At 38.5% G+C, this 19,000-nt stretch overlaps 1 protein-coding gene across 1 annotated transcript in view; it reads left to right on the top strand.

Moving 5' to 3' along the window:
- The window catches only part of CCDC91 (coiled-coil domain containing 91), a 258,097-nt gene that overhangs the window by 131,100 nt on the left and 107,997 nt on the right, over nt 1-19,000 (top strand). The window contains 1 exon segment of the mRNA XM_049783896.1: nt 1,669-1,776. Within this exon segment, the coding sequence (XP_049639853.1) occupies nt 1,669-1,776 (108 nt within the window).

Genomic DNA, 19,000 nt, shown 5'->3' with positions numbered 1-19,000 from the left:
AGTTTGCTTGCCTTACATATGGCCAACCTGGGTTCAATTCCCCCAGCATCTCATATGGTCTCCTGAGCACAGCCAGGAGTAATTCGTGAGCATAGTGCATATTTTTGAAGGCTTTCTGAACACTGTCTTGTGTGACCCCAAACCAAAAAAAAGTTGTGAATATACCCATGGAAATTAACTGGACCATTGATAAATATATTATTCGAACAAACAGTACATTCTGTTTTTGTCAAAGACCACATTCGAGCTTTTTACTATCAAGTCACAGTTTCGAGGTAGGTAGCTTTGTTGAAATCCTAGAGATGAAGGTTGCTTTTACCCAACGACTCTTGTAGTTGGTCTTTATATTCTGTTCTTTGTATTCTTTATATTTTTTTAATATAATAGTTCTTTATATTCTGTTTAAACCTCAGTCAACCTTCTATTTCCTTTACCAATTTCGTCTGCAGCTTCTGATGATGACTATTGAATTGTAGGAGTAGCATCCTCAGTCAGATTAACATTTGCAGGAGAATGCTAATTATATGAAAATCTGAGATTTCTTCAGAGGCTTTAAAAATATATTTTTGTCTTAAAATACATGCATATTTATTTAGCTTCTTAATGCATGTTGTTTTCAAGCAAGTAAGTCTATTTTCAAAACAGATTATTTAAGAGATTTGGCTTATTTTTTCTTTCTTGGTGAATGTGCCAAATGTCTGTTTTCTATAAGACATGTCTGTTTTAACTTACTATTTTGATTATGAGTAGTTTATTATCCAGATAGACCTTCTAAAATAGAATATTTGTTAAAGAAGCTTATGTATATGGTTGAGTGCATATTTTTAAATGGCTTAAGGTTTATAAATAGCTTGCTTGATAATATTGGAAACATGTTATGTACAACATATAACCTCCCTCCATTTTTAAAAAAAAAAAGACAAGGGAAAGGATGATAATACCCTAAGCATCTCCAGGGAGGAAGTGGCTAGGTGGAACAGTGCCCACTGCTCTTTGCAGCCTCTCTGCTCGGGTTAGTGCTGGTAGTGACCCAATCTGGGCCAGGGTCCACTCAGCTCTGTCCCTCCAAGCTGATTGGCCACTTGGTCTGGACTCTGCTTTGCAATTCTGACTTCCACACTTTGACTTATACCTTTCCACATTTGGGCGGGGACTTCCAGGGGGCAGTTCTTTCATGTTTGGAATTGCTCAGAGTTTCCATCTGCTTTTACTTGACTTGTGGTCTTGAAGATCATGCTTGGCCCATGGGATATTTCAGTGTGCCGAGAGGATGTGGAGTTTTGTCAGCCAGTGAAATATGTCTGGTTTTTTCTTCCCCCTTTTTTCAGCAGCTTTCATGCACTCCTCACCCTGTGTGGTCTTCACTAAACTGAATTTAAATTTAACAGAACTACTCACCCTCTTTATTATCTTCTATGGCTTGGCCTTCTTAATGGGGGTATATGGAAGGAATATGGGGGCCAGAGCCCTATTTCTGGCAGTGAAAGTGCTGGGTGCAAGCAGAGAGTGGCGCTGCATATGAATGTGTTCAGTCTTCATACACTGTGTTTGGTTGTATGGGAGAGTCTCGTGTTTCAGATATGTATGACTGTCAAGAAAAATATACATGCCAACAGTTAACTCCAAGTTTTGTCTGTGATCCAAATGACTCTTTGCTTTTTTTTTTAGGCCCTGCTACAGTCTTCTGTTCAGCAGCAAGTTGAAGCGATTGAAAAACAGTACATTTCTGCAATAGAGAAACAGGCGCACAAATGTGAAGAGCTGTTAGACGCTCAGGTAATGAAATGACAAGTCCCTTAGATATTTATTCTTTCCTCCTACTTCTCCTCCATGAGAGCTGCATGACTGTTTATTCAGTTTCATGCCATTTACTTTCCTTGGTATATTTTGGAGGGGAAAATATGCTTATGTAAACTCAGTGTTAAACTGGGAATTTTATGACAGACAAAAAATAGGACTAGAGGCCTATAAATTATGTGGGTTCACCCCCCTCCAGTTAGTGATAATTCTTGCTTAAGTTTTTAGTTACCCTGTTATTCATCAGATATCTTCAGCAAAGAGATGGCTTTCACCTTTGTACATCTTGTGATCTCTTTGTAGGGGTATAAAATCTACAAATCATGGTTAAATTTTGTGTGTGTGTTTATCTTTGAGTTACTTTAGTTAACTATAGACACTGTTTTGCATTTGAGTTTTTTATGTTTTTTTTTATGTTGATTCTTTGAGGCCTTGTACATACTGGTATGTAGTCCACCCCTGAAATAGGCCTAGTTCAATCTTTTTTTGTTTTTGATTTAGTAATTTAGAGGGCATTAGAGGCATCATAAGCTAATTAAAATCATTTTAAAGATACTTACATATATGTCATGATATAATACTTGCAATCAGTTTTAAGCAATACATCAGCAGCTTTTTAATTTTTCTTGCTGATTTTTTATTAGTTTACAGTATTCTGAAAGTTAATAGGTTTAGCTTCATGCTTTTGTCATGTGTTATTGTCACCACTCAATCTGTTTACCGCCGAGACCTTCTTCTAACTTTTCCTTTCCTCTTCTTCCATGTCCTCTGTTAATCCAGAGTTTTCACGAGTCTAGGAATTACTTTTGTTAGGTTTTGTTAGTTTGTTTTCCTAGGTGCTTAGATCTACAGTTGAACATCATCTGGCAATTGACTTGTAGCAAGCTGATTTATTTCACATCACATCATTGGTTTTGACCGATACTCAGTAGTGATTCCAAGGCTTATTCCAAGCTCTGTGCTCAAGGATCATTCTTGCTGGAGCTCAGGATTCAGCAAATATGGAACTCAGCAACTCTACTATTATTCTCAACTCAATTTCATTTTTCTTAATGGAAAAATAATATTCCATTTAATGAGTATGCACTCCACGGTTTCTGTACTTGGTCATTAACATTGAAGTGGATTGCATGTTATAGGTATTGTGTATAATAGGGCATAAAATACACTTTTGAATTTGTGTTTTCATATTCTTAATGTAAGTTCCCGAGAACAGTATCCAGAAACACTTTTGACTTGGAGGTGGGGAAGGGCTGCATGGGTTTGCATGTAGAAATCCTGGGTTTCTTCCCCAGCACCACATGGTCACCTGAGAACCCTGGGACTGCATATCTCCCCACACCCAATTTCAACCTGATAGGTAATAATAAACTTTCTAGAGGACACTCATCATTTATGTTATGGGCATAAAATCTACTAAGAATTAGGAAAACACAATGAGGCATGTGATGTAAATGGAGATTTAGAAACATCCCAGCCCTTATGGAAGATTGAGGTCACAGTTATTAACTAGTTTTCTTAATGTCTGGGAAAAGGAAATTCAAGGGATTCTTATAAATTTGATACAGCTATTGTGCTCTCTGGTGGCTAAATACCTGTTGTCAGAGGTATGTAAAGAATTTGAGTTTGTAAAGTAATATCTTGGGGAAGAAGCAACCTCCTAGAACACTGTTGTAAGCCATGGAACTGGGGTCAGCAGTCTGTGCCCCAGATTTTTTGGTGCATACAGCAAAGCTTCCTGACTTGTGCTACCTGCATGCAGAGTCTGGTCCTCAGACTAGGGCTTCTGTAGGCTCCACCTCCACCTCCACCTTCTCTGAACTAGTCTGTTCATGCTCTTCTGAGGTAGAAGTTCAGAATCTCAACATGAGGGAAGAGGAGAGAGAGCCTGCTCACAGTTCCTGCTTCTCTCACTGTCTCTTTTTCAGGCTGACTCACAGTTCCCTGACCCACACAGGAGCCCGAGAAGGTGGGATATTTGATAAACAGGAGTAAGAGATGACAGTGTTCCAGAGGAAATGATGCTCAGTCAGTACCCATGAGAGAAAAACCAAACATACTTTGTTATGCCCAGTGGTGACCTAAAACTAAGAATTTTGGGAAGGGTCTTTGGGTCTTTAGGGGAGTAATGGGCCATAGTCTCTCAAATCCCAGAAGCAAAAAAGTAGTTCATCAGACCTGACTCAGAGATGCTAATATCAGTAGCTTGATTAGTGTATACAGTGGCAGACGCCTGGCCTTGATCCTAAAGAGAATGAGCAAGTGTTGGAAGATGTGTGTGTGTGTGTGTGTGTGTGTGTGTGTGTGTGTGTGTGCGCGCCTCGGGGTGTGTGTGGGGTGTATGTGTGCTTTCAGCACCTGTAGGAAGCCTGACTTCTCAGCAGGTGAGCATGTCTCCAGAGAAGCCTGCTTTTGGCTAACTCCAACATCTTTGTTGGCTGGATCTTACAGGGTTTGGGAGACTACAACATCTCCTGGTGTCTGCCTCCTCAGTTAGAGTTGGGAGGCACAGATTATTGCAGGTAGCAGTTGTCAGTGTAGGGCAGTCATTTTGTTGGATTAAAGTCAACTCCATCTCTCAAAATCAACTCTTTAGAGATCTACATCCTACAATGTATATATTTATATGCTTTCTGTTCTCATGCTTGCCTGCCTGTATCTTTCTCTTTTTGATTAAAGCTAATCTTATCACCCTGATTTGAAGAGATATGCAGTCTTTTCCCCCTAAATCTTTAGATCTTAAGTAAAATAAAATTCTTCCCTCTCCATCTTTGCATGGAGATACTTTAAACCTTTAAGAAAGAATTCATACATTAGTGTAGTACTGGTGGCACAACTGGATTTAATCGGTCTTTGTTGCTCAAAGGCAACAAAGTAGTAGTAGTTTCCTTAGATAAATTTAATCAAGGTGGTGAAAGACTATAAGTCTATAAAAGTTTATAAAACTGAGAAATACAAAACATTACTGAAAGGCATCAGTAATCCCTCCATAAATGGAGTCCTCATGTTCATCAGTACTGGTAAAGAAGTAGCAGAGCAGCCTCTTGCCGAGGTCTGTCTCCAGAATGCTCTCAAGCTGTTTAAAAACAGGGGTTTCAGTTGGTAAAGTCATATTAAGTACAGACAAGGTGATTACATTTGCTTTACAAATCCATTTTCTTGAGGGACCAAGTGAAATAAGTACATTTCAATTGAACAAATTAGTAATTAGGTGGTTCCTTAGAATAATACAAGCTTGAAAAGAATGTTATTATAGTTTAGGCAAGAGTTGTGTTCAGATTTAGGCATTAATGTACAAAGTTACTGCACCTACTACCACCAAAGGGCATCTGATCTCCACACAGGTTGTGTATGCCCAATTTGCTGTGGGCGGTGAACCCAGGGTCTCTAACATGCAAGGCACATGCTCTGCTGCTGAGCCCCAGCCCCAGCCCATTTTTCACTTTTTTTTTTTGGTTTTTGGGCCACACCCCGAGGTGCTCAGGGGTTACTCCTGGCTATCTGCTCAGAAATAGCTCCTGGCAGGCACGGGGGACCATATGGGACACCGGGATTCGAACCAACCACCTTTGGTCCTGGATCGGCTGCTTGCAAGGCAAACACCGCTGTGCTATCTCTCCGGGCCCTTTTCACATTTTTTAATGTTGGGGTTGCTTTGATGTATACCTGCCTTCTGCCTTCCCTAACTTCCCTGTCTTTGTTGTTGATGACTTGAGCAGGATTCAGATTCATCTAGTCTTTATCATACCTAGTTGTGCTGTCTAAGACATTGGACACTTTGAGGGTGCAGTGGAAATGGCTTCCAAGGCCAGTGCTATGAGGCCAGACTCTAGTGGGACCTCAGGCCAACTATGCTAGCACTCCCCAGCACGCAGGATTGGTGACAGCTAGGCAGCTTCACTTTTTTTTCCTGTCCTTGAGGAAAAATGCCTTCAGTTGTTCATCGAGAATGAGCCACTGGGGGTAGTTACCTCAGGAGAGCCTTTGAGTAAGTTGGTTGCATTTTTTTCCTATTTTTTATTTATATTTCAGGAATAGTTGGATTTTTGCCAAATATATATTTATGTGTGTAAACCAGTATGTGTACATACACACATTATTTTTTATTGTTGATGTGTCTGTATCTTTTTTGTTTGTTTGTTTGTTTTTGGTTTCGGCCCATACCCTGCTGTGCTCAAGGCTTATTCCTGACTCTGCACTCAGGAATCACTCCTGTTTGTGTTTGAGGGATCTTAAGGATCTAATTAGGGTCTGCTACATGCAAGGCAAATGCCCTTAACTTGCTGTGTTATCTCTCGAGCCCTGTGTTTCTCTCTTCAGTTAGTGGCAATTCTCTCTGCTAATCTGTTATCTACACAGATATTGTTGTGTCTCTTATTTGATTCCATATATTGGTGATCTTTTAAAAATTTATTTCAATAAAAGTATATCACATACCTTTACATAACCATCTTTTAGTTTTGCTGATTTTTTTGTTTCAGTGTTTTTATGACTCTTTTGCCTTTGCTTTCTATTTTAACATTTATTATTTACAAACTTACACTTCTTATAATTTATATTTTTCACTCTTAGCCATTGTTCAACATGTGCTTTTGAGGAAAGTAAGCTCCAGTGCCAGAACTTTCATTGCTGTTCCATCACATACTCTTCTGCACACACTGTCCCTTAAGGAGGCTGTGGCAGTTTGTATGCCTTGTTAATTCTTGCCACAATTTCTAGATGCGGTGTAGTTTAATTTCACATCTCCTTAGAATTTTCCTGGAGGTGATTCTGAGGCACTCTCCACAAGGTGTTTAAAGGGTCAGAGATAGGTTTCCTTGGTTACCAGCAATACAAGTCTATGTTCAGTTTCAACACTCGCCTTGAATTATTTTAGAACATTCTGGAACCTGAGTCGTGTCAACCTCAAGGAAAAAAAGCTAACAGCTGGCCATGTATCTTAACGTTGCAGACTCTGGGAGGCCTCCTTCTGATGCAGGGGAGCAGCAACTTGTAGCTATGGCAAGGGCATTCGCCTTTAGGACATGTGGGGACTACCATGATACTGTGCTCTTTGTGCTTTGATGCTGGGATGCTCAGGCAGAATCTGGAAAGAATCTTTTCCAACAAACTCAGGGCCTCTCCATCTCCTCCATCAAGTTTGTTGTTGTAGTTCTTAACTTTAACTAGATTTTACTTGGCACTTGTTCTTGCAGGAGTAGCTTAGGTTGTTGATTAAAACTCTTTTTAAATGTAGCCTTACTATGATACACATATCTTTTCAAGTATTGCTTTCTCTGTGTGTCTTACATTTTCAAATGTCATGTTTTCATTTTTAGTGAGTTAAAAATAGTTCTTAATTTCTCCTTGACTTCTTCCTTTACCCGTGGGCTATTTGGAAATGTGTTTTTGAGATGTTTTGTGCTTTTATCAGTATTTTTTTTTTTTACTTATTTATAATCTTATGCTAGGGTAGACAGAAAGCACTTCACGTGACATAAAAAGCTTTAAAGATTTGTTTTATGACCCAGATTATGTCAGTCTTGATAAAGATTTGTTTTTCTACTTAAAAAGAATTGAAGTTCTTCTCTTGATAAAGTGTCTCTATTTTGCCTTTTTTTTTTTTTTTTTTTTGGCTTTTGGGCCTCACCCAGTGATGCTCAGGGGTTACTCCTGGCCTTGCACTCAGAAATTGCTCCTGGCTTGGAGGACCATATGGGACCCGGGGATCCATTGCTGGTCCGTCTTGGGCCAGCTGCATGCAAGGCAAATGCCTTACTGCTGCGCCATTGCTCTGGCCCCATATTTTGCCCTTTTTTTTTTTTTTTAATAATTTATTTTTGGGGCTGCTATTCTTTTTTTTTTTCCTTTATCTTTATTTAAACACCGTGATTACAAACATGATTATAGTTGTATGATTACAGTCATGTAAAGAGCACCCCCCTCCACCGGTGCAACATTCCACCACCAATTTCCCAGATCTCCCTCCTCCCCACCCCCCTACACCTGTACTCGAGACAGGCTTTCTACTTCCCTCATTCATTCACATTGTTATGATAGTTTTCAGTGTAGTCATCTCTGCAACTGCACTCATCACTCTATGTGATGAACTGCATGTCCTGAGCTGCACCTACCAGCCCTCATCTCTCTTGTCTCTGAGATACTGTTAAAAATGTCCTTCATTTTTCTTAAGAAAAATGAAGGGGCTGCTATTCTTGGCTGTGCTTGGATCATACTCCTGGCTCTGTGCTCAGAGATCACTCCTGTTGGAATCACAGTACCATATGGAATACTGGGGGTTGAACCTAGGTCAGTCAGGTGCAAGGCAACTGCCCTACCTGTTGTACTATCGTTTTGGTTCCTATTTTATTTATTAATAAATAGTATTTAGACCCAATGTTTTAACTAAATTGTTCAAGTCATGTATTGTTTCTAAATATATATACTCTGTTAGATCTGATATAATACAGAGAACATTTTCTCTATTCTCTGTATTATATCAGATATTATATCAGATGTAATAGAGAATATATATATATATAACTATCTCTAGCTTAGAAAAGATGGGTGTTGAAATAACTAATGAGTTTTTTAACGTTAATTAATTAATTTATATTTCCCTCTTATATTCTTTGTAATTGGGTTTCAATCATAAGAAGAACACTCCCCTTGGGGCCAGAGTGGTGACGTGAGCTATCACGCATCTGCCTTGCATGCGCTAGCCTAGGACGGATCGTGGTTCAATTCCCCTGGCGTCCCATATGGTCCCCCAAGCCAGGAGCAGTTTCTGAGCGCATAACCTGGAGTAACCCATGAGAGTCACCGGGTGTGGCCGAAAAAATAAAAAAATAAAAAGAACATTCCCCTTCACCAGTACAACATTCCTACCACTATTACCTCCCATCTCCCTCCTCCCCCACTCCCTGCCTATATTTAAGACAGACATTCTATTTCTTACACTCATTACCATTGTCATGATAGTTGTTAGTATAGTTATTTCTCTAACTGCACTCACCACTCTTTGTGGTAAGTTTCCTATTGTGAGCCGGTCCTTTCCGCCCTCATCTCTATTGTCTTTGCGTATTATTACAATACTGTTTTTTATTTTTCTTAAATCCCATAAATTAGTGAGACTATTCTGTGTCTCTCTCTCATCCTCTGACTTATTTTAAGGATAATAATACATAATACATCTGTTTCCAGGTAAGTGGAGGTGAAATTATTTAAAAAAGAGAAAAAAGAAAATACAATTTTTTTCTAAACAGGATAGTTAGTAAATATTTTAGGTTCTATGATTGCAATTATTTCACTTTGCTAGTAAAATTGGAAGTCACCCATTTCCTTTTCATTAATAAATAGATTTACTGTATTTCATTTAGAAAATTTTGTGCAAAAACAAGCTTGGTAGATTTTTGTTTTTAATTTATTTTTGGGTCACACCCAGTGATGCTCAGGGCTTACTCCTTGCTCTGTGCTCAGAAGTTGCTCCTGGCAGGTACAGGAGACCATATGGGATGCTGGGATTTGAACCACCATCTGTCCTGGATCAGCTGCTTGCAAGGCAAATGTCCTCCCACTGTGCTATATCTCTCAGGCCTCAGGCTAGGTAGATTTTAACTAAGACTATCCTATTTTAGTCTTTCTTGTCTAAAAGAATAGGGACTGGTAGAAGTTGGAGACTCTTCATATTTTGACTTATACATTTCCTATTTGTGTTGATTTTTCACAAAGTGGAAATTACATGGAACTTCTTGGATTACTTGATGATAAGCTTCTCTTTCCAGCAGTGCCTGAGATACCTGATTCAAGGAGATGATTAGGCAATATTTAGTTGGTTTCCTTCAACAGAAACAGCACATTCTGTTCTATCCATCGGACTTTTTTTTTTTTTTTTTTTTTTTTTTAATTTTGGGACCACAGCTAGTTGTGCTTAGTGCTTACTCCTGTCTCTGTACTCAGGGAATCACATCTAGTGGCTCTCAGGGTACCAGGAATCCAACTCAGGATGATCGCATGCAAAGAAATTGCCCTACCTCCATACTATCTTTCTGGCCCCTGTTTTATTTATGATTATAATTATTTAAGCATTGTGGTTACAAAATTGCTCATAATTGAGTTTGTTGTAGAATGTACATGATTCGGGGCCTGAGCGATAGCACAGCAATAAAGTGTTTGCCTTGCATGCTGCCAACACAGGACAGACAGTGGTTTGAATCTCGGCATCCTATATAGTCCTGAGCCTGCCAGGATCCAGGAGCGACTTCTGAGTGCAGAGCCAGGTGTAACTCTTGAGAGCCGCTGGGTGTGACCCAACTCCCTCCCCCCCAAAAAAAAAGTACATGATCCTTTTTCTCCAGTGTACTTTTTCCACCATCAGTGACCTAGTTTCCCCACCCACTCCCCCCCTTCCTTTACTTCTCTCTCTCTTTCTCTCTCCCTCCTTTTTGACACTGTTATTTGCACTATTACTAATGAAGGGGCACCATGCAAGTCTTAACTATGACAGGCTTTTTAAACAGTACTGGGATATGTCCCTACTAATATTACGGACAGAAAGAGTTCAGAGGGCTTTTCCTGCACTTGCTTTTTTTTCTTTCTATTGCATAGGGAGTAGGCTCAGAGCCCTATCAGTTTCTTTAGGCTGCATTTGCCTTAGGCTTTCCAACTGGGGCTCAAGACTGAGAGCACTTTGGCCCTCTATCAGACTCCACCTCTTCCTTTAAAGCACCAGTCTTGCAGACTTGCTCATGCTCTCTTGCTTACACCCATGTAAGCAATTAGTTGTTTAATCCCTAATTCTATTTTGTTCTTATTTCTCAGAATGTGACTTTCATTCCTCATTTAGTATCCTTACATATTACACACACACACTCATTAACATTTTTTCTGAAAAGTTTTGTTAAAGCATGCATGATTGATGAACATTATTTAACTTCTCAGAGAAATTCAGGAAGCTCTTTCTTGTCCTCAAATCTCCATCATTGCTTAAGAAAAGCTACCAACCAATAAGTTATAATGAAACTATCTTTTCCCTTGCATTTTAATGGATTCTTTATTCTTTTTAAAACTTTATCTGGTGGGGGGGGGGCTGAGGTGGCATTAAGTCTTTATTACACACACCCTCCTTGTACCACCTGCCCCCACGGCAGTGGCAGGTGGGTTCTATGACAGACACTAAACAGCCTCCTACAAGCAAAGGCTGGTGCCCATCCTGGGTGCTGTCTCACAATCTCTTGGTTCTTTCTGACTGTAATTCAATTCTTATGGCCTTCTCTCTCTCTCTCTCTCTCTGTCTCTCTCTCTCTGTCTCTGTCTCTGTCTCTCTCTCTCTATATATGTGTGTGTGTGTATGTATATATATATATACACACATATCTATTGTAGCTATGACAATACATGCTGATTACCCATCTAAACTTATTCTTTCATGTACTACAGTGAACAATGGGGCTTTGACAGGTTATTGTATTTTGTGGAAGTGTTCATCTTCTTGTGGTTTCTATACTATTTTCATGTATTTTTATGGAACGATGAATTGTAAACCCTATAGCTGAAAAAAGTACTATAACAGGCATTAAAAACAAACAAAAAAGATATTTAAGAGGATAGAATTCTTTTAAAAATTCCTTTGCATTAATAAAAAGACAAAATGTATCATCTGTGATTAAATGACTTTGCTCCCCTTCAGGTTACTTTTTTTTTTTTTTTTTTTTTTTGTCTTTTGGGTCGTACTCGGTGACACTCAGGGGTTACTCCTGGCTATGCACTCAGAAATCGCTCCTGGCTTGAGGGACCATATGGGATACCAGGGGATTGAACCATGGTCCGTCCTAGACTAGTGCGGGCAAGGCCTTATCCCTTGTGCCACCACACTAGCCCCTTCAGTTTACTTTTTAATTATATTATTTTTATATATTTTTAGCCAGGAAATCTTGAGTCTCTTAGTTTTCAGCAGTGATTTCTGAGTGAGAACTAATGTTTCACCACCTGCCTCAATGGCATTTTCATAAACTGTATTGAAACTATCTTTGTAGCCCTGCAGACACACAGTTGGGAGAGATCTAGTGGTCTTGTGAGTCAAAAATAAAAGTGACACTCACATCCTAGATTTGGTGAATTGTTCACAGTTAATAACATTGCTTTCCTATTTAAGACTATTATTTTCAAAGGTAATAATAAGTATATATTTTTTACAGCCCAAACTTTTATGACAGAAGTATATACATTTTGACATTTAGGAACCTGTTCAGTGTTTTAAAAGTACAAGTGCAGACAAGAAATCAAACCAGTGTTATTTTTTTTATTTTTATTTGTTGACATCTTTTGGCAATGTCAGCAGTGCTTAGACTTAGTGCTGGCTCTGCAGTCAGGTATCACTCCTGGTAGAGATCAGGGGATGATGTGAGGTGTTTGTGATCGGAACTCTGGTTATCTGTGTGTTAGGCAGGCAACTTCCCCACTGTTCTATTATTCTTACCCTAATAGTTAAATAGTTTGGATGCCAAATCAGTAAAAACTTGTATTTGGTCTGTGTGGGAGACAAGATGGAAGAGTTCTACTGGAATGTAGGGTAAATACTATGTTTGAAGGTATCCAAAAATGTAATTGGAAAGAAAAAAGTACCTCCAAATTTAAAGAATTGGTTAAATTTTTTAAATTTACTTGGAACTGAAATATATTAAAATGAAAGTCCTATCTGGATTTCATTAAGATTAATGGGCGGCGGATGCCTGGTCTCCTGCATATCACATGATTCTCTTCTGTATGGTGGCAGACATTTGCTTACTCTTGGCCTCTTGTCTAAGTATCAGTGTATCACATCTCCAGATCATGGGGATGTTTTTAAATATTTCCTGCATTCATTTAGAGGAAAATTGGTAATGATAGATTGTTACAAGACACCTACTCTCATTCTACTTGGGCAGAACAGAAAAATACTGTGGTCTTGGCACCTTAATGTAGAGAAAAGAAACAAAGAAAAGCATGTGGTGAGGGGAGAACTGAGGGAAGCAATCAGAAATTAAGCTACTGGCATCCCTTGAAAGTGTACACTGGGATATACCATGTATGGGTCCTGTAGAAAGAAGGAAGAGACAGTTTCTCTACTTACATATTAATGCTTTAGAACTGAAAATTAAACCTTTATTTTTTTTTTGAGGAGGTAATTTTTCTTATTGGCAAGATTTACAGGAAGCAGGAAAATGGAGATAACCCAAATACTCAAAATATAATTAGCTATCCATTTGGTGATATTATGGACTCAAATACTCAAATTACTTTTATAATCTATTTTATAGTTTCTTCCGCTTTCTTTTTAAGACTTTAGATCTCGTTTAAGAAACCTTTAAAAACTCCTTTAAAACTTTTTAGATCTAGTTTAAAAACAGCTTAATAAAATTTTTAAAATAAATTTTAACAAGGCTGTATCCTTAAATTCATAGTATTTAAGATGCCAGGTAGGGTTTTATTTGTAATTTTTGCAATCTGCTTAGATTTTTTTTTTTTTGTTTTGTTTTGGAGGGGTGTCACATCCAGCAGCATTCAGGGTTTACTCCTGGTTGTGGACTCAGAAATCTGGGATTCAAACTACCATCCATCCTGAATTGGCTGCATGCAAGGCAAACACCCTACCACTGTGCTCTCTCTCCAGCTCCTCTGCTTAGTTTTTTGTAAAGTGAATATATTATATTAAAAAAGGTATGTTACTCACCAGGAAGGTAAAGCTGCAATACAGCATATGAATCCTCATACTCTTTACTGGCATGGGTAGGCCTGAGATGTTTGAAAAATGAGTGATTATTGCAGATTCCACATCCATGTCTTTTGAGGCACCCAAAAACCTTAACAAGATAAAAGGATACTCCTCTTTATATCCAATACTGTGTATTTGGAATTCTTTTGACAGGAAGATGTTGTTATACTCTTCTAGCAATTGTTGTTACCACACTAACTTGCTATGTGTCAAGAGTCAGGTATTCCAGAAATTTTTCTTTTACCTTTCATTTCCTACCAAATATTCCAGATGTCATCAATGTATGTGTGTGCATGTGTATATGTGTTTGTGTGTACACTATTCAGGAAAATGTATTATGACCTTTGAAATATTAAGACATTGTTCAGTACTACTGCATTAGGCAAAAGGGGTGAGACTTAGTATCAAATGCAAGAACAAGTGAGAATATCTCATTGGGTATATGTTGGGGTTGATAGAAAATTCCCATAAGATATGTGAAGGGTAGGTATGACTCTTGCTAATTTTGGATTCTTGGTAACTGGTTTCCAATTAAGGGCAAGACCGGTCTCTCAGTAGTAGTGAATTTGGTCAGATATCAAGGTAAGGAGACATTATTATTACTATTACTATTACTATTACTATTACTATTACTATTACTATTACTGCTGTTACAAAATTAGCACTCTTTTTCCTACTTGCTGAGCTGTGCAGGTCAGTTAGGATTGGTCCAAGTTTGAGAAGAGGGTTTGGATTAGTTACATTGAAGCTTGGTCCAGGGGAGTCTTATCTGTAATCCACAGAGATGAGCAAGAGGCTATGTGACTCTTGTATGGGAGTAAATGTAGACCAAGCAATTGGCCATGCTTGCTATGGTTTGTGCATTGTTCAAGTTGTAAGAACACTGGAGTGAGTGCAATGCAACTGCCACTGCCTCCTGTGGTTTGCATGTTCTTCTTGTGTTGTGTCTGTAGTCTTGGTCTCTTACTTTCTGTTTGAACCGATAGTTTTCATTCCCAGCTATAATGGTCCTGGGGGCTCAACTAAGGTCAGTCATGTGCAAAGCAAGCACCTTAATTCCTTTATGATCTTTTTGGCCCTGTATTTCATTTATAAGAAGAAAGTCCTCAGGGCCAGTGAGGTGGCGCTAGAGGTAAGGTGTCTGCCTTGAAAGCGCTAGCCAAGGAAGGACTGCGGTTCGATCCCCCAGCGTCCCATATGGTTCCCCCAAACCAGGGGCAATTTCTGAGCGCTTAGCCAGGAGTAACCCCTGAGCATCAAACAGGTGTGGCCCGAAAAACCAAAAAAAAAGAAAAAAAAATGACCTCTGTTGATAGTAATATATTAGCACAGTCAAAATTCTATCATACCCCACTACCTGACACTCTTCTGTGCTGTCTATAGTCAGAAATATTTTCTATCTTTGAAAATGTGGAAGCCAGTGATCTTATTTTATGTACCTATAATTTTGCCTTTTCCATAATCTGGAAATGAAACCAATTGTATGCTTCCTTTTGTGTCTGATTTCTTTAACATAGCATAATCCATTTCACTTGCATTTACCATTGGTCTTTTCTATCAGTACTAAATCTTATACCATTATATTAATGCGACAAATTGCCACTGGTTGAAGGAATCCTTTATTCGTTATGAATAAAACTTCCAAAAATGATTCACGTGTGGGTTTTGGAGTAAATATTAATTTTTATTTCTCCCCGTAAGGCTGGTTAGTAGGATAGAAAGGTATTTCCCAAAGTGAGCAATCCTTCCCTGGGGTGCTGGAATAATCTGGGTTGTCAGTAGAGCAATTACAGGGTATTTTTGGTTGTTTCATTAAGTTAGATTTCTAGAAAGGTTGCAGAGTTGTTTTTTGTTTGCTTGTTTTTCTTGAAGGGGCTTGTGGGCCAAATAAGTGTGGAAACTTCTGGGCTAGTGAATACTTAGCTTGATAAACTATCAGATTTTTCCCACAGTGGCTATATTATTTTGTGTTCTCACCAGTATAGCTTTCCATTTCTGCTGCCTTCTCTGCAGCTCTACACAGAGGCTGTGTTAGTTTGAGCCATCTAAAGCTGTGTGGCACTATCTCCATGTGGGCTTAATTTACATCCAAGTTTAATTCAATTTGCCTTTGATTAGTTAAGATAGGAATCTTTTCATGATGTTTTCTTGAATTAAATATATTTAGCTCTTTGGCTTTTTTATTGTTACTTTATGTGTGGAGTTGGGGTGCCCCCTTGGTGATTCTGTCTGTCAACCCAGCTGGCATGATTCTAAGCCTGTGCTCAGACCAGTCAGTAATGGAGAAACAGGGAGGACTTGGCCCACCTCTGTGATTATAGGAGCCTCTTGGCTTCACTGGACACTGCTCAAGAGACTGTTTGCCAGGGGTCGAACCATGGTTAGCCACATATAATTTATGTACTGTGATCCTTATACCATCTCTCTAGCCTCCTAGCTTTTGTATAAAGCTTTGAATCCAAATGTTTTATTTTCTCCCAGTCAAAACATGGCTTTACTGTTATTTTGAGAAACGGGTTATAACATGAATTAAATGATCAATTTGTCTTTTTCATGAGTTGTACTTGGCATCATACAGAGGAACCCCTTATCTGACTACCAGAGGATTACTTTTGGAGAGCTGGGGAAGTAGCTCAAGTGGCAAGAGCACATACCTAGCATTTGCAAACTCCAATCATAAAAAGATGATACTTTCCTTAAAAGTTCTAAGTTTTACCTGTGAGTCATGATTATGTAGCACGAGACTTAGGCATCTTTATAAAAAGTTTTCTCCATTGAATTTCCTTTACACCTGCATTAAAATTTAATGGCCATGTTTTTGAGCTCTTTGGGGGTTATATATCCTTGCATTATATGGAAATATATGTTGAAAGTACCAATGTGGTCTTGATTATTGTAACTTTCTAGTAAATCCTGAATATGCTAGTGTGGTTTCTCCAGCCTTTTCACTCCATAAACCTTTCTGGACCCTTTTAATTTCTTTGTCTTTCAATATAAATTTTAGAATCTTAGTTTCCACACAGAAAAAAAGCAATGGCTTTTGATTAAATTCTGCAGTAGATGAGTGACATTTCTCACTTAATGACACTTTTTTATTTCTTTTTTATTGCTGTCATTTTCCATGTTTTGCTAACATATAATTTTAAAATAAAATTTTACATGTTGACCTCAAACAGATGCAGTCATTTATTTCAACAACAAATGAGTTTAGTTGGAAGAAAAATAGGAGGTGGGCAGGATTATTCCTGGCTGTCCCCAAATTAAAGCTGAGACTTTTGGGAAACTACCCCCTGATGACCTTCAGGATAACCCTCCCACTTGCCATTTACTTCAGGTTTAAACACCAACAGTTATTGTCGAAAACCGAGGCACATTGGGTCCAGTAGATTATTAGATGTGTGGGCTGCTCTTCTGACCTCATTTAAATAGAGTTCTTCATTTTGGTGGAAAATGGGTTGTTCACCTTTCAGTTTACTTCTTCTGCCATTCACTGTTGTATCAGTTTCATACAGTCTGCTTAATTACAAGCAAGTCCTCCTTTTTATTAAAGGATTTCTATCTTCATCTTTTCTTATCTTTCATGACTCTCCTTATAGGTTTTACACCCTTTGGACATACAGACTTTGGATGGGGACAGTACTTTTAAAATCTCTCTCTCTCTCTCTCTCTCTCTCTCTCTCTCTCTCTCTCTCTCTCTCTCTCTCTTTTCTTGGTATAGATTTTATATGTGCAATTCCAGTTCAGTCTCAAATGATTTCTTTTCTATCTCAGTATGGGTTGCAGTTTCTATTTATTTTTTTATGTTTGTTAAACTTTTTATAGGGTGTAAGTCACTTCCAATTTTATCTATTGGGTGCTGGATATTCATATACTTAAATATTTATTTTTATTGTGATATAACTTGTTTGGAAATATAACATATTTGGAAATATATCTGTCCTTTCATGGTTTGTTTTTATGTTTTCTTAGGACCATAGCCAACTGGTTTTGGGCTGATTTTGGTGTACCGTGAGACAGGACCCCTGGAGTACTGGACTTAGTGTGCTCCCCTCCCCACTTATGTTTCTACAGTCTTTGCTAGACTTGTGTGAAGCTGACATTTTTTAATTATCTTTATTTAAACACCATGATTACAAATATAATTGTAGTTGTATGATTACAGTCATGTAAAGAACACCCCCTTCACCAGTGTAGGATTCCCACCACCAATTTCCCAGATCTACCTACTCCTCACCCCACCCACACCTGTACTCGAGACAGGCTCATTCATTCCCTCATTCATTCACATTATTATGATAGTTTTCAATGCAGTTATTTCTCTAACTGCAGTCATCACTCTATGTGGTGAGCTTCATGTCATGAGCTGCACCTACTTGGGAAGATGGGGGAAAGTAAGGGTTGGGACTAAGGCAGTAAAATATTAGAAATGAGCTCTGTAGGGCAGTATCCAGGTCACAATGCAAGATGGATATTATAAAATATTTGCATACAATACTATCAATATGAAAACAAGGAGAAAAAATTTTCAGTGAAAAAAAAAAAATTTTCAGTGACTGTCCCAACATAAACCAGTGCTAGAACAGCCCGCCTTCGTCCCATGCCCATGTCCTTAGATAGTCTCTTTGTATTCATACGCTGGCCAGTGATCAGCACCAACAGGCTTAAACGCAATTGAAGGACTTTCTGCATGTTAGAAGCTGCTTCTTCAAGGCTACTCTACTTACTCTATGTGCTCAATCAACTGTATCTTAACTCAGAAAAGTGCCAGGATCTGCCTTGATTTTTGCTTCCTGCACTAAGTTCTGGGAAGTCTCTCTTGCAGTATAATGGGATATTTGTAAAGTTGACATCATTTGTTTCTATTTATCTGTTAGGGCTGTTTTAAGCCACTTTTTGTTCTGTGTCTGAGAAAGTTGTTTTATTTTTTCCCTACTTATTTTTAAGTTATTCAAGGCAAGAGAATAAACTTAGTTCTTGTAACTCAATCACAATTATAAGTGAAATCAGGTGTTGGCCTATTTAAGCCAGCCAGATGATAAAATAAAGCATACATAGTATAAACAAAAAAATTAAAGCCAAAATATTCTGAAAATGAGTCTAGAGTTAAGAAAAATAGGAGTGGGATAGGGTGCTTGCCTTGCACACAGCTGACCTGGGTTCAATTCCCATAATCCTCTATGATCCTGTGAAGTCCCACCAGGAGTTATTCAGGAGTGCAGAGCCAGGACTAATTCCTGAGCACAGCCAGCTGTGCCCCCAAAACAAACAAACAAACAAGAAACAAAAAAAAAAACAAGAAAAATGGAAGCTCTTTATGATTTTAACAAGCATTTTTTTTGAAATATATTAAATTTTTTTTTTTCTTTTGGTTTTTGGGTCACACCCAGCAGCGCTTTGGAGTTACTCCTGGCTTTGTGCTCCTGGTAGGCTCGGGGGACCATATGGAATGCCAGGATTCGAATCACCATCCTT

The sequence above is a fragment of the Suncus etruscus genome, chromosome 11 (assembly GCF_024139225.1).
Source record: "Suncus etruscus isolate mSunEtr1 chromosome 11, mSunEtr1.pri.cur, whole genome shotgun sequence".
Classification (NCBI taxonomy): Eukaryota; Metazoa; Chordata; class Mammalia; order Eulipotyphla; family Soricidae; genus Suncus; species Suncus etruscus.
This window is presented reverse-complemented; position numbering and strand designations above follow the sequence as displayed.